Raw genomic sequence first — 22,689 nt, forward strand, 5'->3', positions numbered from 1 at the left:
GAAAGGCAAGCTAAGCATTGTCCAACAGAGCACATCTGGAGTTAGTTAAACAGGAACTGTGCTTGGTGCTAAGCCAAGCCTGGGGTTCTGGTAGGGCTTTCAAACTCTGCTGTGCAAAATTCAGGCGGTGGGGCTGTTTCAAGACAGGGTTACCAACATTTCAGGACCTGTGGGCAGATCTGCAAACTGGAGGATGTGTCATGGGCAACACACACAAACCCCTTTGCAACCAAGTACACCCCTAAACCAATGATGTTGGTGACAACAGATTGCTTCTCTCAAACTAAACTTCAGTGAGTGGAGAAGCAGAGGAAGGCCTCTCTTGAGCACACCTGTGCTAGCAGGCATCACACTGGCAACCCATGTTTTACACAAACGCAGGCCATCCTATGAGTCACGGAAGGTGCCCGGCTGATGGCAAGCAAGTGGGGATGAAGGGAGTCTCAGACCTCGGCGGTGTTGAAGCAGAGGAGGATGTACATCTGCAGGGTGGAGACGTGCAGGAGGCAGCCCTGGTACTCCAGCTCCGCGTGGCCCAGCCACGTCCACTGCAAATGCCGCGGCTTGGTGTGCTCCAGCCCAAAGCGGCTCTGACCTGGGAAAGACAAGGGCAACGGTCAGGGAAAAATACTGCAGCAAAACGAGCAACACTCTCTCTGCCTCTCTGCTCAAGGACAGGAGATCACAATACTGGGGTTGGAGAAGCATGAACAAAACACAAATCTTGTTTTTTAAAAAATTGTCTCGTCCCACGTTCCGTAGATTAGCCAGATTTTCCAAAGATTATGAACCTCTTAACGCTGCCTCTCTCAAAGTATGGTTTAAAGACTCACAGCTCCCCGTGAAGGTTTGTATCACTTCTTTATAGATAGTTTGATGGTTCTCATTTCCAAGTTCAGAGTCCTGGGTAAAAGTGGGGTCCACCTGCCCCCCAGAAACTCAGCCTGAGGGAGGCAGGGATGTTGGGCTCAAGAACAGCCTGGCACTCACTCTGGGTGTAGAAGTCAGCAAACTTGCTCAGGTGCTGACTGAGGGATTCTGGGAAGAACCGGGCAGGATCCTCCAGGTAGCAGAACGAGGAGATGGTCCAGCAGCGTGGAGACAGCGCCAGCACCTTCACCTCGGCCTCTTCCTCCCGAGAGAACAGCTGCTGCACCTCCACCATCTGGGGAAATAAAGGAGGTTTGTGGCTCTGGCGGACAGTGGGGCTCCCCAGGCAGTGTCAGCAGAGGAGGAAAAGGCCTTGTGGGCAGAGGACCTCCTGCGTGGTCCACAGGGATGGGGCTCCTTCGCCTCTCACCTCTCCTTCCTCCATCTCCGCCTCCCAGCTCCCATCCTGGTCGAGTTCCAGCAGGTGCTTGTCGAGCTGCTCCAGCTGGAAGAGGTGGAACTGCTGCTGCTGCTCCTCCAGCTCACTCAGGTTCTTCAGCATCTGCTGGGGGAAGCGGTTGGGGAAGCAGAGCCCAATGTGCTCCACCACCGCACACTCCAGCCACGTCTTGCCCTGCGACAGGAGCCGGTCTCCCAGGTAGTACCTGCGCAAGCAGAGAGGGCAGACCCATCAGCCCAGACCCCCCTCGTCTCTCCTGCAGGGTGGGCCAGCCCCACGTACAAGAGACCCACGGAAGGAGGGAGGGAGGGAGGGAGGGAGGGAGGGAGGGAGGGAGGGAGGGAGGGAGGGAAGGAAGGAAGGAAGGAAGGAAGGAAGGAAGGAAGGAAGGAAGGAAGGAAGGAAGGAAGGAACCCAGCAGCTGAACTGGCGCTCTCCATTCCTTCTTCCCTACGGAAGTGCCAGGAATAGTCTGCACCACTTCCTGCCCGACGCCTGCGCCGTCTCCCAGAACAACGTGATAAGCAGCTCCTTGGGAATATGGGAAGCTGCCTTGAACTGCGCCTGGTCCCTTGGTCCCTCCAGCTCAGCACTGTCCACACTGACTGGCAGTGGCTCCAGGGCTTCAGGCAGGAATATCTCCCTCCTTCCTGGAGACTGAACCCAAGGCCTTCTGCCTGTACGGCAGCTGCTCTCTCCCCTGAGTTCTGGCCCTCCCCTCCCCACTACGATTCCACATATCTGCCCCACGAAGGCCTCCTCACCGGTAGAAGTGCTCAAAGGTGTTGGCCAACTCCAGGCCTGCCAGGAAGAGGACGGGCTCCAGGCTCTGCTGCAGGCGCCGCAAAGTCTCCACGTTGCCAGAGTCCGCCCAGCTCTCCTGGATCCACCGGTCGATGTAGCGGGCAAACTGCTCACTCACCTGTTGGCCACAGAGCAAGAGGCACCAGTTGAAGCCGGGAGAAGCAGCAGGTGGAGCTTCCATGAAGGGAGGGGGGCGAGGTGAGCGGAGGGGATTCCTCCCTCAAACCAGCAGCAACGCCTCCAGGGAAGGGGATGGACAAGGCATCTGGGGAAGATCCCAGAAGGGGAGGCTGGCTGCTCTGTGATCAGGCCAGGGGAGCCAAGCAGGCCCTGAGATGAGGCCACGTTTGACATCCCTGGAAGTGCAAGGGGCAGGGCCAGGCTGCCTGCAGAGCCGGGGGGGTGTCAGAGGGACAGTTCTTGCAAATGAGCTCCCCCATGACTAGGCCATGCCCCCCCACCCTTGTGCCCTTACTCACATGCATGGCTGTCAGGAAGGAGAGCTGCAGCAGACCCCCAGAGAAGCCGTGGCACAGGGCCAGCATGAAGGACATCTGCTGCCCAAAGAGCTCCTCCATGGCGGTGCGGAGGCGCAGGTAGGTGTTGCAGTAGCGCTCCACAAAGTCCGGGGCCTGCCAGGAGGACTCCAGGAACAGCTTCACCTGGGCAGAGGGACGGCAGGAGCACAACAGGGTCAGAGCAACCCACACGCCCTTCTCTGGCTCCCTGGGGCCTGCCTGGAAGTCTTCCTGTGGGCAGGGATGCCTGGCTGGTTGCCTGTTCTGGGTAGCGCTAAACACCCTTTCTCTCCACTTTTGATTGTCTGTCAGTCATCAGGAAAGTCTGTGCATGTGACTGGAACTGGGCAGAAGTGTCAAAATAAGAACGAGGCTCCCACCTAATTTAGCAGCACCACATAGAGCTTGGAGCCAGGAAACCCCCTTTCCTGGGAGAGGCTGATCCACAGCTCTCCCCAAGGCTGCCTTCCCAGTAACTCCTTAATAGGCAGGGAAGCAGCTGCATGCAGACACAGTGAGAGCAACGCAGCAGGACTAGTGAATGGTCTGCCATGGAAGACGTGGCCAGGAAGACATCTGTTTGCAGCAATGGAGAGTCGCTACGCCTCATCTCACCCTCCTTGGGGCCCCCATTCGCACCTGGTCCTCTGCTCCCCCTACCTGCTGCTGGACCACCCCTTTCCAGCACTGGGTGATGCCAGTGGTGCTGCTGGGCTTCTTCACGGCTGCCTTGACAGTCCCAGAGCTCGACTCTTTGTTCTTCCCGTTCTTCCCATCTGCAAAGTGGGGGTTGTGCGGCGTTATTCACGGGGACCGGAGCACCCAGCCACCCACGTCTGACTATACGGGACCTTGAAGGCTCTCCTCCCTCCCCAGTTCTTCCTCCAACGCCACCCCCCTTGCAGCCCCGGACGCGACAGACACTCTTGCTCCTGCCAAGGTCTGCCTGGCCCCCAGAGGCTCCCCTGCGGGGACCTTCCCACCTTCAATTCGGAAAGGGGACCTGTCCCTCCTCGGCTGCCTATCTGCCCAAGCAGAGAGTGGGGAGACACTCACTGGATTTCACGGGGGGCTTGAGCTCCTCGGGCTCAGGGCTGTTGGAGTCCACGTGCACCAGAAGGTGGCTCAGGCGCCGGACGCGAGAGTTGAAGATGGCCGCCCGGCTTTTGGCGCTTCGGGAAGCCTCCAGGTTCTCCAGGTATTGGCTCAGGAGCCAGGAAAGGGGGCTGATGCCGCTGGGATCTGGAGGGCAGGAAAGAGTCAACACGGAGGGCTGCTGGGAGAGGGGAGGGGAGGGAGGGATGGTGTGGCTCCTGAGGACTTGTGCCAGGAAGGAGGTGCCGTACCTGGAGTGGTGATGCTCTGCACCAAAGGGCTGATCAGAGCCTCCCAGCAGGTCTTGCCCAGGGCCTGGGCAGCTTCGTCGTCGGGAAGGAAGCGGTCGGCAAAGACCTGCTCGTGGCGCAAGGCACTGTTCAACCTGAAACGGCAAAGGGGTGGAGGGTCAGCTGCTGACTTGGGCGACGCTTGGAGGCCTTTGGAGGTCAGGGACAAATGGGCTGAGAAGCAATGCCTGCACAGGGTGTGGGACAAAGCAGGGCAGGACCTTGAACAACGTGAAACCTAGCCAGATGGGTGGGGTATGAATAATAACATTATTATTATGATTATTACTGAGATGAAAGGGGGGAAGAGCAGGATGGATATCTTCCGACAGGGTTTTCCAAACTTGGCCCTCCAGCTGTTTTTGGACTACAACTCCCATCATCCCTAGCTAGCAGGACGTATGATCAGGGCCGATGGGAACTGTAGTCCATCAACAGTTGGAGACACAAGTTTGGGAAACCCTGTCTTGGGGTAAGCGTGGGAAGGGCTGGGAATGTGGACCCCCTCCCAGCGCAAGTGGGAGACCCCTCCCTGCCCCGCAGGACGCCCCTGCCCCTCCCCACCTGCGGCCCCAGGGAAAGGGCAAGACCTGTTGAAGAGCTGCAGCAGCTGCATCCGGTCCTCCGAGATTTCCTGGCACCAGGTGTGCGCCTTGGTGGTGTAGAAGAGGTAGGTGCGCCGGCACAGCTGCTCCTTGAAGATGGGCCAGAAGGTGGGCTTGGGGCCCAGCACCTCGATGCCACGCACGCGAGTGTCAATGCCCCCCTGAGAACGACACAAACCTTTCCAGTGAAATCAAAGCAGCACCCATAGGGAGGGCCCACGAAGACACGGCAAAAAGAGTCCTACCTGCTGACAGCGCTTGATCTTGACCTGTATGATGGGCCAGAAGCAGTTCATGTTCTCCAGAAGGATCACTCTGCTGGCCGATGGCGGGACAGTCACCTTTGGGCAGAAAAGGAGAAGATTTGTCATTCTGAAGATGCCTCTTTATCACAGCGGACAAAAGGGGCAGGAAGGCCTTAATGTCGTCTTTGCCTAATTCCCCTGCTCTCTTCTTCCCTCCCACAGGGCTGTTGGTGTCAATTACCTCTGCATGTATTTGTGTGTGCGTACTTGTCAGGGGCTCAGGAGCAGAGGCACAGGAGAGGGAGGAAATGGAGAGCAAGGGGGAGGAATCCGAGGGGAGCGTAGGCGATGACAGTGGTCCGAGGAATTCCCAGAGTCTCTCCAGCGAATCGGAAGATTCACAGAAGGGGGCGCCTATGGCCAGGGCAAGGGGGGTGCCTAGGGGGACACCCCAGGAAGAAGGGGCCAGAGGGGACTCAGAGAGCAGCAGTTGGAAATCAGGACCAGCTTCCCCACCAGAGCGCAGTGGGGGGGAGGAGTCCCAAGTATCGGGATCAGGCTGATCACCACCAGCGAGAGGAGATGAGTCAGGATTGACCACGCCTCCATCAGAGAGCGCGGAAACGGTCGAGAGGAAGGTTGGAGGCTGGGCGCGCGCGCCAAGTTCAAATGTACAGGCGAGCGGCACAGCAGGTAGCCCGGATAGGGAACCAGGTCCTAAAGCCCGCCGGAAGGAGGGACAAGAGTCAGGGGGGTCAGCGTCAGAAGAGTCCAGAAAGGAGGAGACCCCGGGGGGCAGAAGGACCCAGAGGAGGAAAGAACAACGGAAGAGGTGGAGTAAGGCTAGAGTCTTAAACTGGTGTACAGGGGGCGGAGACTCAGACGGAGCTTCGCTGGTCTAGGTTCTAGACGTAGAGCTGCACGCTGCGGCTTGTAAATGGAAACTGAACTTCAATAAAGACTTTTGTACTTTACCACCGGCTGGCGTTGGTCCTCTGTGAGCTGGGACCTAGAGGCAGCTCTGAGAGTACTTAATACAATAATTCTGTAAGTTGCGTGTCTTTGTTTCTCAGTTTGATCCTTTTATCTTGGTTTTTTTAAATGTATTGTGCAATTTTATGCTGTTATTTTTATTGATGATGGTTTAGGAATTATTTATTGCAATGATCAAGAGTGAATTTCTGTTTAATTATTATTTGCTGGTGTTTAATTTTATTGCGTAAGTTTTAAAGCTGTGCGTTTCTTTTGACTTTTTTGTATCGGGTCAGATTGTTTTAAGGGGCGTGATCTTCGTTGCATGTTTCTTGTTTCTGCAGCTTGTGATGCAGAAAGGTGGAATGCTAATTAAAAATGAAATGGAATGGAATTTTAAACGTCCTCCAGACGCTGCGTGAAGCACAACTTCCACCATCCCTGATGGAGGGATGCTTGCTAGGGCTGATGGGAGCTGCTGTTCAGCAACCCCTGGAGGACCAAATGTCCCCAGCGCCTGGTCCACTCTGACTGGCAGCATCTCTCAGCCAGAGGTCTTTCCTATCGCCTGATGACTCCTCCTTTGAACCAGAGACTAGCCTTCTCAAGGCAAGGCACACATTCTCCACCACTTAGCCTACAGTCCTTTCCCCTTGAAGCTGTGCCAACAAAGGCAAAACCTTGACCAGAGAGAAGAGACGGTGGAAGAAGACTGGAAGAAGTTTAAAGAATATTTGAAAAAATATGTTCATATTTAAATCTTAGAATAGCTTTGGAAGTGGTTATAGGCTGTAGGGTTAGAAGTAGAAGATAGTGCATTTTAAAATAGTATTACTTGTAAGGGATAAAATGTGAAGATTTTTATGGTAAAAGTAAGTGTGATTTTAAAAAATGGTTAAAAATTATGATATATGTAAACTGCTGAAGATGACGTAAAATGAAAATCAGATAGGGGGGACTTGGGGAAACTCACCTAACAATGTTTAGAAAAAATAAGGAGAAGACAAGAATTTGTTTGTATTGTTTGTTTTTCTGTTTGTGTTGTTAAGTTGTGTTATAAAATGAATAATTTGGGGGGGTGGGAACAAAGGCAAAACCTTGTCATATGTGGTGTGCGTCTCAGAGACAGGAACCCTTCTGTGGCACGGGGAAGAGCTTGATGCTCTCGAGTTTCTATCCACAGAAGCACCTTTCAGGCTGAAGCACTGACCGTATTGAGCTTGATGCTGACGCTGGCTGCGCTCTCCCCTCCCATGACCATAATACGCGCTGGCATGTAGCTGGAATCCTCGCTGGTCACCAACAGAGACATCTGCCTGTGCAGGGAGAGAGCAGGGGTTTCAGAGCAAAAACCAGGCGCCCTATTGAGAGCCTGGGAGCTTTTCAAAGAAGGCAGGAGAGCACGTTTGCCTCGTTCCATAAGAACCAACATGTTCACACATTCCTGGCTCAACAAGAAACTTGGCTCTCTGTGCCTGGGCATCCAACCATCTTATTTTCTTTATCTGTATTAAATTTTCTGTTTTACAATTTAGAATATTCATTTAGACAACCTTAAAATATCAATGACTTCCCTTCTTCTCTTTCCATTTTGCATAGCATAAATCCCTGCATATTCTTATATAAACTAAACCATTCAGTATTCCATTGTTACTTCCATCAAAACTTATTTACACTGTTAAGTTTATCTTAATGCTGCCTCTGGCTCACAGCAAGAAATCTCAACTCACTTGAAAATGACTATGTTAAACTGTGGCAAGAGATTAAGAAAGAGCTGGAGATTTGGGAGAGAATGAAACTCTTCCCTGCTTGGCAGAATCTCAGCTATCAAAATAAATCTATTGCCCAGGATGCTGTTTTTATTCCAATCAATACGAGCTGTAAATAATGCAGGCTGCTTCAGGGAGTGGAAGAAGGGTATTTCTAAATTCATCTGGCAGGGGAGAAAGCCAAGAATTAAACATAAAATTATGATAGACATATTTTGTTCGTTTGTTTGTTTATTAGACTGATACGCCACAAGAGATCACAAGATCTCAGGGCAGTTCGCAAAATACAGGGTTAAAGCAACAAATAAACACAACAACAACAACAACAACTTATTATTTATACCCCACCCGTCTGGCTGGGTTTCCCCAGCCACTCTGGGAGGCTTCCAACGGAATATTAAAAACAATACAGCATCAGACATTAAAAACTTCCTTAAACAGGGAATCAGTTGTCTCTTAAAAGTAAAATAATTGTTTATTGCCTTGACATCTGCTGGGAGGGCGTTCCACAGGGCAGGTGCCACTACCGAGAAGGCCCTCTGCCTGGTTCCCTGTAACCTCAACTTCTCGCAGCAAGGGAACCGCCAGAAGGCCCTTAGTGCTGGACCTCGGTGTCCAGGCTGGATGATGGGGGTGGAGATGCTCCTTCAGGTATACAGGACCAAGGCCACTTAGGGCATTAAAGGTCAACACCAACATTTTGAATTGTGCTTGGAAACATACTACACACATTTTAAAGGCCAAGGAATGTTAATCAGCCCAAGGCCTGGTTTGAAGAGAAATGTTTCTGCCTGGCGCCTAAAGGTATGTAAGGAAGGAGCCAGGCGAATCTCCCTGCGGAGAGCATTCCACAAAGAGCCACTGCAGAAAAGGCCTGTTCTTGTGTTGCCGCCTTTCAGACTTCACATGAAGAAGGGCCTCAGATGACGAAAGCAGAGTCTGAGGAGGTTTATATGAGAAGAGGCAGCCCTTTTACCGAACTATTACTGAGTGTCTTACAAAACACCCACAGAATAAAGGAGAAAATTCAGCTGGGCATTTCCAATGGGGATTATTTTTATTTTTTTAAACAGACCTCTTTGAGCAAACTGGCAGAAATGCCACCCCTTAGACTACTGCAATGCGCTATACATGGGGCTACCTTTGAAGGTGACCTGGAAACAGCAATTAATCCAGAATGCGGCAGCCAGACTGGTGACTGAGAGCGGCCACCGAGACCACATAAAACCGGTCCTGAAAGACCAACATTGGCTCCCAGTACGTTTCCGAGCATAATTCAAAGTGTTGGTGCTGACCTTTAAAGCCCTAAACGGCCTCGGTCCAGTATACCTGAAGGAGCGTCTCCACCCCCATCGTTCTGCCCAGACACTGAGGTCCAGCGCCGAGGGCCTTCTGGCGGTTCCCTCACTGCGAGAGGCCAAGTTACAGGGAACCAGGCAGAGGGCCTTCTTGGTAGTGGTGGAACACCCTCCGATTAGATGTCAAGGAAATAAACAACTATCTGACTTTTAGAAGACATCTGAAGGCAGTCCTGTTTAGGGAAGTTTTTAATGTTTGATGTTTTATCGCTTTATTTATTGTTGTTGTTGTTAATATTCTGTTGGGAGCCGCCCAGATGGGTGGGGTATAAATAATAACTGCTTCTTCTTCTTCTTCTTCTTCTTCTTCTTCTTCTTCTTCTTCTTCTTCTTCTTCTTCTTCTTCTTTCCACCCTCAACTATTACAACGGCAAGAAAAGCCCTTTCCCCATCAGACCCAAGCCCCAGATCTCATCTCCCCACAGGTCCCTGCTTGTGTATACTCACCGGATTACGACCCCACGATGCATATAGATGTTGATATGGTGGGAGGTGCTGTTGCCATTAGACTCCCAGTAGGTCTTGGGGTTCCCGTCCGTCAGCTTGCCAGCTTGCTGCGGGTTGGAGGAGACTTCCACCCTCTCCCAACACTTGTCGTCCTTGACCTCCGTGCTGCAGCCTGAACAAGGAAGAAATGACCCTGGGCTTGGTACAAACGGCCAGAGCCGTAAAAGGAATGAGACGTTGACAGAACTGAAGGCTAAAAGGACACTCACCTTGGCAAAGACTGTGCAAGAACACATCAAAGAATGGGATACTGATAGGCTGGTGCGTCTGCCTGTGTTCTTCTATTTGACCCAGAACCACCTGTGCATTTGGGAGCGGGGAGAGAGGAGAAAGAGGTAGAAGAGACACCAAGAGACACCAACGTATCAAAGGGCAATAAGAAGGCACAGCTAGCTTTATGGAAGCTCAAGGTGTGCAGGTACCAGTGGACCAGCATAAGAAGGATACAGTGGTGCCCCGCAAGACGAACACCTCGCAAAACGAAAAACCCGCTAGACGAAAGGGTTTTCCTTTTTGGAGGCGCTTCGCAAAACGAATTTCCCTATGGGGTTGCTTCGCAAGACGAAAAAAATCTTGCACCCCCCCCCCGCGGGTTTTTTCCGCTTTTTTCACCCTTTTCTTAAGCCGCTAAGCCGCTTATCAGCTGTTCCGCTGATAAGCTGCTTAACAGCTGATCGCTGGAAGCCGCTTGACAGCTGTAGCGCTAATCCGCTAAGCTGTCAATGGGCTTGCTTCGCAAGACGAAAAAACCGCTAGACGAAGAGAATCGCGGAACGGATTCTTTTCATCTAGCGAGGCACCACTGTATTGAGAAGCTGGAAAGTGTGCAGAGGAAGGTGACCAAGATAACAAAGGGTTTGGAAACCAAGCCCTATGAGGAATGGTCGAAGGAGCTGGGTATGTTTAACCTGGAAAAGTGACAGGAGATATGATAGCTATCTTCAAATATCTCAAGGGCTGTCACGTGGAAGATGGAGCAAGCTTGTTTTCTCCTGCTTCGAAGGGTAGGATTCCAACCAGTGGCTTCAAGTCACAAGAAAGGAGATTCCAGCTAAAGATCAGGAAGACCTTTCCAACAGGAAGCGCTGTTCAGCAGTGGAAGAGATTCCCATGAGAGGTGGTGGGCTCTCTTTCCTTGAGGGCTTTTAAGCAGAGGCTGGATGTGTGAGTATTTCACGCTTCCGATGCTGCAGATGGGATTGGTGTGAATCACATGCCTGTTTGGGAAGAGCGTGGGAATGGAAGACAGTCTTATCTCTTCCGCTGTATGTACTATTTGTACTGTACTTTTGCTTTTACTTCTGTCTGTTTCTTCTCTCAGAGCTGGAGAGAGAGGACACCATGAATCCTATGTCTGTACATAGTGTGTAAATAAATACGTAGGTTAACTCTACAATGTCTCACGCTTCTTGCTGTTATGCCAGACGATTAGTGTGCAGATATCATTTGATATATGTTGCTGAAGCGCACTGGAGAAGAAGGGAAATGCCTTTTCCAGAGCTGCACATACCGGAGGATGCTCAGAGTTTGGGGGCTGCAAGGGCATTTTCCAACAGGATGGTCGTAGGAAGTGATTCATAAATTAAATTATGAATGGCAGATGCAAGTAATGGACTACATGGAGTTGGCGGAAATGACTGGCAGAATCTGAGACCAGGGAGAAGAGTTGGTGGAAGAAGATTGGAGGAAATTTAAAATTTATTTACAGAAACATTGTAAAATTTGTGAATGTTAATGACATTGAAATGAACTGAAGCGGTTCTAGCAACAAGGTAAAAAATAAGATTGGATTGATAATAGATAAATTAATTGGATATGAAATTGCTGAACTAAATTTCAAAAGGGATACAAAAAAGGGAGATGTGAGGAAGTCAGGAAAATAAGTGAATCAAAGATGAGGAATTAAAAAGAGGGATTTTGTGTTTTCTTTTTTTAATGTGCTTTTTCTTTTCTTTTTTGTTTTTCTTTTTCTCCAAGTTAAACTTCTGTATTTTTTGTATTTTGTAACTTTATATTTTTGTGTATGTGTTTTTTTCCTTTTTCTGTTTGTTGTTATTTTTAAAACTTAATAAAATATCATTATTAATTTTATTATTCTATTATTATTAATAATAATAATAGAATAATAATAATAATAATAATAAAATAATAATAATAATAATAATAATAATAATAATAATAATAATAATAATAATAATAATAATAGAAACATAGAATTGTAGACTAGGAAGGTACCACAAGCATTATCTAGTCCAAATGAAAGCAATGCAGGAATCTTTTGCCCAACACGGGGCTCAAACCCACAACCCCGAGATCGAGAGTCTCATGCTCTACCAACTGAGCTAGAAGAAGCCTGGGACTCAGAAGATGTTTGGGGAGGATGACTCCTTCCTTACTTATGGAATTTTTATCCTGCCCTTCCTCCCAGGACAGCAATGACCAAAACCAAGGCAAAGCTGCCATGACATTTCTTCCTGTTTCCCTAATTCATTTGCCTGGTTTTCCTCCGTACCAGAACAAGAGGGGGGCACATCTTGCTGAAGGACCTCAAGAAGCCAGAGAAGGACGAGTGGGGCAACAGCCTGGATGCCCTGCAGTCTGCCGTGCAGCTGGAGAAAAAGGTGAACCAGGCCTTGCTGGATCTGCACAAGCTGGCAACAGAAAGGGGAGACCCTCATCTGTGTGACTTCCTGCAGTCTGAGTTCCTGGAGGAAGAGGTGAAGGTCATCAAGCAGCTGGGAGACCACCTCATGAACCTGAGGCGCCAGGGACTGCCCCAGAATGGCACAGGGGAGTACCTGTTTGACAAGCTCACTTTGAAGAGCAGCAGCTGAATCCTCTCATCGCTTTAGAAAAAGAGTAAAATTTGTGGTCAAGTTTGTGTAGAGAGCCAGTGTGGTGTAGTGGTTAAGAGTGGTAGACTTGCCAATTGGTGTTAAAGAAGGATAGGACGTTTTTTATGTATGTTACCACAGCAGCAAGGATCCTCTTAGAAAAGTATTGGAAGACACAAGAACTACCCACACTGGAAGAATGGCAGACAAAGGTGATTGACTACATGGGACTAGCGGAGATGACCGGCAGAATCCGTGACCAAGAAAAAGAGACGGTGGAAGAAGATTGGAAGAAATTTAAAGTATATCTTAAAAATTGTTGTAAAATTGAAGAATGCTAAAATGTCAGGGGAAAGGAAAATATAGAATTACAGCTGTAACTGATTAAGTGTTAGAAGAAGCTTAAAAAGAAAATAAGTAATTAATTAATTGGTGTGAAGAGTTGCTGAAGAAATTTTAAAACAGAGATGCAGAAAAGGGGAGGTAAGGGGAAGTCTGAGAAGTAAGGTTATGAAAAAAAGTTTTTGAAATTATACATGTTTATATGTTTTTGTTTGTTTATGTGCGTGTGCTGTTTTGTCTTTTATTTGTGTTGGAAAACCAATAAAAAATTATATATAAAAAAAAAGAGCGGTAGTCTCGTAATCTGGTGAACCGGGTTCGCGTCTCCGCTCCTCCACATGCAGCTGCTGGGTGACCTTGGGCCAGTCACACTTCTCTGAAGTCTCTCAGCCCCACTCACCTCACAGAGTGTTTGTTGTGGGGGAGGAAGGGAAAAGGAGATTGTTAGCCGCTTTGAGACTCCTTCGGGTAGTGATAAAGCGGAATATCAAATCCAAACTCTTCTTCTCCTCCATGCAATGCAGCCAATGCTCAACACAGCACTGAATCTGCAAGTGACTCTGCTCCACCTGGCCTGCACTCCCAAGCTAGATTCCCCCACAAAAGGTACCGGGATTTACCTGGATGCAGCCAGCCAGGATGCTGGTGGTCATCTTCTTATACAGGCCGGCGTACTTCTCGCACTTGCTCACGAGATCCCTCAGTTCCGTCACCTGTGGGAGACCGGAGCCATGCTTCTCCACGACTTTGGCCAAGGCTTCCTCAGTACGCAGGCAGCACATGGAAACAGCACAGTCTCTGTCCAGGGTTGCCAAGTGATGAAGGAACTCAATGGACTCCTGGACAACCTGCAGGCAAAGGGAAGAATATAAAAGCACATCAGAAATTTATAACAGTCTTTTTTTAAAATAATAAACACAACAACAATTAAGGAGTTTGCATAAAAATGCTGAGATCACTTTTTTCTTTTAAAAAAACCACCGTTCACAAAAAAGCTTAGGAAAAGAAGGGACTAAGTGGACTTTTTACTTTTTTCGTTTACATCAGCTGTTCAACAAATTCCATAGAATGTCTGCGACGTATGAGACTGGATCACAGAACATGCTCCAAGATCCCAGGTAGTTCTTCCTCCCAGCTTCCTCCCCACCGATTCTTCCTCCCTACCTCTTGATCATTTAGGTGAGCACACATGGAAGACAAGCAAGACTCAATGCACTTATGCCACGGCACCGAGTCTTCCCAGGAACTGTCCAGGAACTTGTTCAAAAGCCTGGAGCAAAGAAGAAAGAAGAGGAGGAGGGAAAGTTCTGAAAAGAGACACGTTAAAAGCAACAACTGAGCTCCTCCAAAGTGATCGCTCCAGACTACAACGCAAGACCCTGCCAACAATAATCTTGCGATGCAACAGCAAACTGCCTTGCAACCACCCAAAGGCATTATCTACTTTCTTTCATGCTTCTGGTTTGCTTTATATTATTATTCTCCTTCAAATTATTATTCACATGCACAGCCTGGTACTCTCTCTGGAGTTCTAGTTTGGGATAAGGAATGGCAATACTCTGCACATGTCGTGCATCGTGGCACATTTCCCCCGGTTGAGAAAGTGTCGGGTTTTTAAAAGCAGTCAACGTGCTTTGTTGATTTATCCTGATGTCTGCATTCCCCATTGAAATAACGTTCAGTGCCTATAAAAGTCACAAAATGATTTGAGAGCTCGACTAAACATACTGATTGGCTGGGCTTTTGTTGTTGTTTGTTTGTTTCCAAATGGTTGTGAAGGACTTGTACACTTCTCACCCATTTCCCCAAAGTCTGCGTTTGCTTTTGCAAAGTTCCGACCTTGCCTCATTTTCAAGGTGAGAGCTATGATGGGCTCTCAGCCTTTGGGGTGAGCACAACTCTCTTGGGCCAACATGGCATCGAACTACATGAGCCATACCTTAATGTTCCCAGCAGTACGTCCCTCTCAGATCCCAGTGGCACCAAGTCTTTGAGCAGAAGCACGTCTGCCAGAAGCTCACAGCTGTTTCCCACGGGGAAGGCACCCTGGCCACAAATGCAGCCCTCCAGGGCCATCACCATCTCCTTGCAAACACTGCTGGTGGGCAGACTGCTCAGCAGTTTGGGAACATCGATATCCTTCAGGTCAAAGGAGGCTGCAGAGACTGGTTGGTTGGGGAGGGAAGACATTTTGAAGGGCAGAGCTTAGAACTTTGCTCTTGAATAACAACAACAATAACAATTTTATTCATACCCTGCCCATCTGGCTGGGTTTCCCCAGCCACTCTGGGCAGCTTAACTAAACTAAAACCATAATAAAGCATAACTAAAACCATAATAAAAACACCAAGCGTTAAAAACCTCCTGATACAGATGTCTTCTAAAAGTTGTGTAATTCTTTATCTCCTTGACATCTGAAGGGGGGGGGTGTTCCACAGGGAGGGCGCCACTTCCTTGCCCTGAAGTTGTTTTGTTTTTATCTTTTAAGAAACCTTATTAACTCCTGTCAGTGCAGGAATTACCACCCAGTGCACCCTCTCCAAATCTGCCCCAGAGGGTTGTGGGAACCCCAAACACAGATTTTGGGGGGGGGCCTTCATGCGGAGGAAGAGGGGAATGTTCTCTTGTGCAAATAGAAATCCTTGTGCTGACAAAATGCTCACACAGCACTACTTTGGATACAACCCCTTTTAATTTTTTAAAAAAGAACTCCCGCCTCCAGGGCACGAGCAATGCTGGTTTATCGCATAATACACATTCAAGTATCTGTCTGGGGTGGACTATGCAGAATTAGATAAATTAACAGGAAGGGTTTGAAACCTGCGGGACCAGAGATTCTTAGAAGACTGGAGTAAATATTTGAACTACCTGAAAAGCAATTGTAATAAACAGATTACGTTAGTAGGACTGCCCTGGCCCTGGTGGAGGATAATCTGACTTCCTTAGGGCCTGGGACTTCTAAACTATGATTATTCATGGACCTTAAGGTCCTCTGCGGGGCATACCAGGAGAGGCGGTCCCGTAAATATGAGGGCCCTAAGCCACAAATAACATTACTGAAAAATGAAAATTTAAGGCAGCGCGGTAGCATCCGTGTGTGACAAATTGAAGTCAAAAGGAAGAAATGTCCTGTGCCACAGAGAGGAGAGGCAGCTTACGTCCAGCCAAGCGGCTAAGCACTATCCGAGCCAGCCTCTCGTTGGAGCTCTGGCCGGCTTGGCAGCAGCTCTGCAGAACTGCATGGAGGTCACAGTTTTCCAGCTGCTCCGCCAGACCCTTGTGGTAGTCGATCAATCGGTTGAGCACCAGAAGCCCATTCCGAACTGCTGCCGAGGCCCTGGGGGAAGAAGGCAAAGGGAACATGCACTGAGAGGCTGCGGGAAAGAAGTGGGGTCCCTCCTTCTTTAGAGGGTCTTCAGCAGAGGCTGAACAGCCGCTTCTGGAGGGTGTCCTAGTGGTTTTGCTGCATCAGCAGAGGATTGGGCTAAATTACCTTCAAAAGGTCCCTTTCAAGTCTATAATTCCATGAGGCAGAATAGAACTCAGGCTCATACAGGATTTTCCAGCCCCGGAAAGCTAGGAGCCTCATATTCAAGGAAGATGAAGTGAACCTTCCCTCCAAAATCTCAATAGAAACGAAAGATCCCCTTGGTCTGGGCTCTTCTTAGCCTCAGAGTAAAGATAAATACCATACTTTTCCATGTATAAGACGCCCCCATGTATAAGAAGCCCCCTATTTTGGGAGACTCAAATTTGAGAAAATGGGGCGAGATGGCTTTTTTGCAGAGGATTGCCCAGGGTTGTTTAGCTTGTTTTAGGGGGGATTGCCGAAAATCACCCGCTTGCGTCCAAAAATCCGCCTCTCATCTGTCCCCTCACTGGCAGAAGCTGTCAATCGCCCCCTCAATTGCCGCAGTGTCAGCCAATCAACAACAGCCATTGAGGCAGCAACCAATAGCTGATGACAGCCAAGGCAGCAACCAATCAAACGTCCACCCTATGCACTATCCATGTATAAGACGACCCCCATTTTAGCATAATTTTAAAAGAAAACAATCTAGTCTTATACACGGAAAAGTATGGTATTCATACAATTTTTACTGAAGTTTTAAAATTATATCTCCTCTCTCTTCCCTTTCTCATTTTCCTTCTATAAATTTCCCTCCTCCTTATAATTTGAAAGCATCAGATACGAACGCTCCTTTGCCTCGCCCAGATTCCCCCTTGAACCTCACCCAGGTGTGTTCAGCATCTTCTCGATCGCAGCAGGGACAGCGCAGAGCAAATTGCCAGGGACTTTGCTGGAAGCAGGACCAACGCCGGTGAAGAGCTCTTGCATTACCCGGGCATCTGAGGCTTTCAGAGGGTAGTGCTTCTCACAGCCTCCTGGTAGCTCACAGTTCCCAGCTCCCAACAGTATCTTCAACGCCTGGGGGACAAAGACAGCGGCTGAATGGCAAGGAATAAAGCAGAGAGAGGAATGGCGAACTGTAAATTCAGTAGACCAGTGGTTTCCAATTAGCGATCTCGTTTTTCAAAAAGTCATGGATTTCCTCCCCCCACATTTTTGAAACCGTTGATATCTCTGTGGTTGGTTGTGTTATGTGAATGGTGCCATGATACCCTCCAAAACATGTCCCAGCGCAAAATTGGACACACAACTTCTGGGCTGCGCTCCCACCCGAGTCACATGATCTGCATGGCGGCCAGAAATGGAAAGTACTGGGCAGTTGAAGGGTACGTAGAATCATAGAATAGAATCATAGAGTTGGAAGAGACCACAAGGGCCATCGAGTCCAACCCCCTGCCAAGCAGGAAACACCATCAGAGCACTCCTGACGTATGATTGTCAAGCCTCTGCTTAAAGACCTCCAAAGAAGCAGACTCCACCACACTCCTTGGCAGCAAATTCCACTGTCGAACAGCTCTTACTGTCAGGAAGTTCTTCCTAATGTTTAGGTGGAATCTTCTTTCTTGTAGTTTGGATCCATTGCTCCATGTCCGCTTCTCTGGAGCAGCAGAAAACAACCTTTCTCCCTCCTCTATGTGACATCCTTTTATATATTTGAACATGGCTATCATATCACCCCTTAACCTCCTCTTCTCCAGGCTAAACATGCCCAGCTCCAGTTGCAGACCAGCAACTGGAAACCACTGCAATGCACATTCATGAAATTACACTGCACCCAAACCATACAGCATACGACAGGAAACGTACCGCTAAGCCAGCCTGCTGCACTGATGCAGACATGGAGTGCTTCTGCATGCATTCTAGCATGGAGCTCAGCCCCCCTCCGAGGGCAAAAAGGACCCGCCAGTCATACTTGGCCATGAACCGGGACAGCATCTGTAGTGCCAACACCATCACCAGCTTCTCCTCCACTCGATGACTCAGCAGCTCCACCAGCAACCTCCCCATTTTCTCCCTGTGGGCAGCAGAAGGGGCAAGTCATCGCAGGAGCCTGGCCCCTCAACAGACGGCTGGAGACCAGGCCCCAAGCACACAGAACCAGGCAAGGCAAATACTTCTTGCTACTGAACAGAAAATAACTTGTCAATAAATTGGTGATGCCACCTCTGGCAGGGAGAGGTGCTGTCCAGGTGGTACTGACCTATGACAGGGCCTTTTCCGTGGTGGCTCCCCAGTTGCGGAATCCCCCTCCTAGTGAGGTGTTCCTATCTCCGTCATTATTTCAGGAGAAAATTATCTCAAACCATATTATATCCACAGTAATGTTTACACTACACATGAGAAAACCCTGCCTTTGTTTCCATCTGCTTACAATGGGCTCCTAAATTCAGGTAGGTAGCCGTGTTGGTCTGACGCAGTCGAAATAAATAAAAAATGTGTATCTGAAGAAGTGTGCATGCACACGAAAGCTTGTACCCAGAACAAACTTAGATGGTCTCTAAGGTGCTATTGGACAATTTTTTAAATTTATTTTGACTGGTCTCCTAAGTGACTTATAATTTTTTCCTATTCTTTCATCAAGATTTTGTCCTCTTGGTTTCTCAGTTTTCCAGTCAGTTTTGCCATCTTGGTATAATCCATCAGCCTGGTTTGCTATTCTTCTCTGGTAGGGCAGAGAAGAAGTTCTGAGTTTCTAACCCTGCTAGGGTGGGGTGTCAAATGTTACTGAGGACCATCAAAAACAGGCCTTGACCCTGGTGTAGATGTTACTGAGCTAGATGGAAGAATGTCCTGAATCAGCTTCCTTCCTATGCCCAGAGGCTGTGGTAAGCAGTGGATATTAAAAAAGAAAGGACGAGGAGACCAGAACTGACCTTCTGGAGAGCTCACACTCTATCCTGACAACATGCCTCTCTTGCCTCTCTCGCTCAAGCTCCTCCTCCAAGATGCTGATGGCGAATCTGAGACCAGCCATCTGCTGCTCGGCGTCACAGCTGGGCTTCTGGATCATCTCCAAGGCATCAGAGAGCTGCTCGATGGTGCTCTTCTTCCCGACCAGCTTCACACTGCAGAAAGCTGATCAACAGATCTATCAGCACAACGGTCCTTCAGTCAGTTTCATCTCAGCATCCTTGCACCTGCTTGCTCCTCCTTGTCACCCACAGCACACAAAACCTTTTTGTCCCTAGAGGCTTTCCCTAGCATTTCTTTTTCCCAGGCTATTATCAAACCAGAAACTTGATTGTGTTCTCGGGGTTGAGGGTTCAAGCCCCACGTTGGGCAAGTGAGTCTTGCACACCACCTTCCCACTGGTTCACAGACACACAGATAAGAAAGACCTGACAAGAAACACAAGGTTGCTGCTGCAGGAAAAAGTAGGCCTCTCTCCAGAAGCCCGATAAAAAATTTCCCTTGTGCTGCTATGTTCTGCTTTTCTGCCCTCCTCAGCCAATGAATGGGGGAAATACAAAATGTTGTGACGGGACAAGCTCAGCTACACAAAGGTTATAGAGAGCGAGGGGGACTCAATACAAGTCTCTCGTTTTAGGTGGCTCCTGCCGTTACATCTAGTTCGGTCCAAGGCAAAGTCTCTTGAAAGCAAAATTACCGTATTTTTCGCACGATTGGACGCACCGGACCATAGGACGCACCTAGTTTTCAGGGGGGGAAATCAAGGAAAAAATATGATTCCCCCCCCCCCTCTGGGAGCAGTGGACAGGCTGCACGCAGCTGTGCGCTACTCCAAGACCTCCCTGCTTTTGCGCGAGGTGGGGGAATTCCCCCACCTCCCGCAAAAGCCCACAGGAGCCCCGCTTGACTCCTGCGGGCTTTTCGATCAGGAGGGAGAAGGGACTGAAACGGCAGTCAGTCCCTTCTCCCTCCTTGGGGAAAAGCCCCCAAGAGCCGTGCGCTCTTTAAAGGCTGCGGGGCTCTTGCAGGCTTTTCTGCGAGGTGGGGGAATTCCCCCACCTCCTAGAAAAGCCAGCAGAAGCCACGGAGCTTCTTTAAAGAGCGCACGGCTTTTGCCTGCTTTTGCGGGAGGTGGGGGAATTCCCCCATCTCCCGCAAAAGCCTGCAGGAGGGAGAAGGGACTGACTCGGCCAGTCAGTCCCTTCTCCCTCCTTGGGGAAAAGCCCCCAAGAGCCGTGCGCTCTTTAAAGGCTGCGGGGCTCTTGCAGGCTTTTCTGCGAGGTGGGGGAATTCCCCCACCTCCTAGAAAAGCCAGCAGAAGCCACGGAGCTTCTTTAAAGAGCGCACGGCTTTTGCCTGCTTTTGCGGGAGGTGGGGGAATTCCCCCATCTCCCGCAAAAGCCTGCAGGAGGGAGAAGGGACTGACTCGGCCAGTCAGTCCCTTCTCCCTCCTTGGGGAAAAGCCCCCAAGAGCCGTGCGCTCTTTAAAGGCTGCGGGGCTCTTGCAGGCTTTTCTGCGAGGTGGGGGAATTCCCCCACCTCCTAGAAAAGCCAGCAGAAGCCACGGAGCTTCTTTAAAGAGCGCACGGCTTTTGCCTGCTTTTGCGGGAGGTGGGGGAATTCCCCCATCTCCCGCAAAAGCCTGCAGGAGGGAGAAGGGACTGACTCGGCCAGTCAGTCCCTTCTCCCTCCTTGGGGAAAAGCCCCCAAGAGCCGTGCGCTCTTTAAAGGCTGCGGGGCTCTTGCAGGCTTTTCTGCGAGGTGGGGGAATTCCCCCACCTCCTAGAAAAGCCAGCAGAAGCCACGGAGCTTCTTTAAAGAGCGCACGGCTTTTGCCTGCTTTTGCGGGAGGTGGGGGAATTCCCCCATCTCCCGCAAAAGCCTGCAGGAGGGAGAAGGGACTGACTCGGCCAGTCAGTCCCTTCTCCCTCCTTGGGGAAAAGCCCCCAAGAGCCGTGCGCTCTTTAAAGGCTGCGGGGCTCTTGCAGGCTTTTCTGCGAGGTGGGGGAATTCCCCCACCTCCCGCAAAAGCCAGCAAAGCCGTGCAGCCTCTTTAAAGAGCGCACGGCTTTTGCCTGCTTTTGCGGGAGGTGGGGGAATTCCCCCATCTCCCGCAAAAGCCTGCAGGAGGGTTGGAGAGTAGCGGGAAGGCGTCGCGCGCCTTCCTGCTGCCCCCCATCCTCTGGGGCTGGCGATGGGGGAAGCGCTGCTTTCCCCCCGCCAGCCTCAAAGGCAGGTTGGGGAGGTGCGGGAAGGCATTGCGCGCCTTCCTGCTGCCCCCCATCCTCTGGGGCTGGCGATGGGGGGAGCGCTGCTTTCCCCCCGCCAGCCTCAAAGGCAGGTTGGGGAGGTGCGGGAAGGCATTGCGCGCCTTCCTGCTGCCCCCCATCCTCTGGGGCTGGCGATGGGGGGAGCGCTGCTTTCCCCCCGCCAGCCTCAAAGGCAGGTTGGGGAGGTGCGGGAAGGCATTGCGCGCCTTCCTGCTGCCCCCCATCCTCTGGGGCTGGCGATGGGGGAAGCGCTGCTTTCCCCCCGCCAGCCTCAAAGAGCAGACTCTCCTGGCTTCAGCGGAAGCAACGGGAAGCCTCCGGAGCGCAGGCTTCGAGGCTTTGCCTTGCTATCGCTGAAGCCAGGGAGCCTGCATTCGCTCCATAGGACGCACACACATTTCCCCTTCATTTTTGGAGGGGAAAAAGTGCGTCCTATGGAGCGAAAAATACGGTAAGTCCCAGTGTCTGCCAGTTACTTACCTTTGGTTTTCTCATCCAGCGTGTCTGGGTAAGAAAGTCCTTCCACTCTGAGGAGCTCATGAACCAGCTGGGTGTCTGTTTTCTCTTCCGCGGATGGAGCTGGAGAAGGCGCTTCGGTAGACAGCGAGTCCTCCTCTGTCTTTCTGGACCCCATGGCTTTGGAAAGGCCGCCACAGTTCGCAGGGGCCAGGTCCACCTTTTGTCCATCCTGTTCTGTCCCTCCTTCACTGGAGGAATACTTGAGATAGATGGGGGAGCTACACAGATCACTTTGGGCGTTGCCCTGACAGTGCCTGCTCAGGAACTGCAGCACTTTCTGAGCTAGCTCTACGGAGACAGACAGCGGGATCAGGCCTTCTTCGTCTAGCTCTGGCAGCTTGAAATACAGAGAGAAAGATTTGATGTACAGAGACCCCTTCCAGTTTTATGCAACTAGAATCCTGGCGGCAGCTGTCGTGTATAAGAACTCTTTTTATTATTATTGGGGATGTCTTTTGTCACTACATCTAGAAGAAATGCTTTTCCTTTCCTGCCCCAATCTGGCCACAGTGATCCATGCGACGGACGCCTCCAGGCTTGACTACTGTAATTCGCTCTACGTGGGGCTGCCCTTGAAACTGTCCCACAAACTCCAGTGGGTACAGAATGCTGCAGCAAGGCTCCTCACAGGGTCCCTGCCATGGGAGCATATTCACCCAGTGCTTTACCAGTTGCACTGGCTCCCAGTGGAGTATAGGGTCAGGTTCAAGGTGCTGATTTTGACCTTTAAAGCCCTTTGTGGCTTAGGGCCCTCGTATTTATGGGACCACCTCTCCTGGTATGCCCCGCAGAGGACCTTAAGGTCCATGAATAGCCATAGATTAGAGGTCCCAGGCCCTAAGGAAGTCAAGACTATCCTCTGCCAGGGCCTTTTCAGTGATGGCTCTGACCTGGTGGAATGCTCTATCC

At 50.2% G+C, this 22,689-nt stretch overlaps 1 protein-coding gene and 1 pseudogene across 2 annotated transcripts in view; one reads left to right on the top strand and one right to left on the bottom strand.

The window, feature by feature from the left end:
* Positions 1-22,689, bottom strand: part of LOC309365953 (cullin-9-like) — a 38,524-nt gene that overhangs the window by 3,440 nt on the left and 12,395 nt on the right. The window contains exons 7-27 of the mRNA XM_081904582.1: positions 21,742-22,117; positions 18,955-19,156; positions 17,888-18,095; positions 16,905-17,098; positions 15,808-16,006; positions 14,609-14,844; positions 13,834-13,939; positions 13,290-13,517; positions 9,703-9,793; positions 9,434-9,605; positions 7,070-7,175; positions 4,888-4,983; positions 4,628-4,803; positions 3,999-4,132; positions 3,709-3,894; positions 3,313-3,428; positions 2,614-2,796; positions 2,095-2,252; positions 1,301-1,535; positions 991-1,165; positions 450-595 (exon numbers count right to left, since the gene is read on the bottom strand). Coding sequence (XP_081760708.1) covers positions 450-595; positions 991-1,165; positions 1,301-1,535; positions 2,095-2,252; positions 2,614-2,796; positions 3,313-3,428; positions 3,709-3,894; positions 3,999-4,132; positions 4,628-4,803; positions 4,888-4,983; positions 7,070-7,175; positions 9,434-9,605; positions 9,703-9,793; positions 13,290-13,517; positions 13,834-13,939; positions 14,609-14,844; positions 15,808-16,006; positions 16,905-17,098; positions 17,888-18,095; positions 18,955-19,156; positions 21,742-22,117 — 3,723 coding nt within the window. The remainder of the gene's footprint in view (positions 1-449; positions 596-990; positions 1,166-1,300; positions 1,536-2,094; positions 2,253-2,613; positions 2,797-3,312; positions 3,429-3,708; positions 3,895-3,998; positions 4,133-4,627; positions 4,804-4,887; positions 4,984-7,069; positions 7,176-9,433; positions 9,606-9,702; positions 9,794-13,289; positions 13,518-13,833; positions 13,940-14,608; positions 14,845-15,807; positions 16,007-16,904; positions 17,099-17,887; positions 18,096-18,954; positions 19,157-21,741; positions 22,118-22,689) is intronic.
* Positions 11,723-12,371, top strand: LOC309366187 (ferritin, middle subunit pseudogene; annotated as a pseudogene). Its single transcript has one exon. The product of its transcript is annotated as a ferritin, middle subunit pseudogene (transcript).

Source organism: Podarcis melisellensis, assembly GCF_964234715.1.
Source record: "Podarcis melisellensis genome assembly, chromosome: 3".
In the NCBI taxonomy this organism is placed as follows: Eukaryota; Metazoa; Chordata; class Lepidosauria; order Squamata; family Lacertidae; genus Podarcis; species Podarcis melisellensis.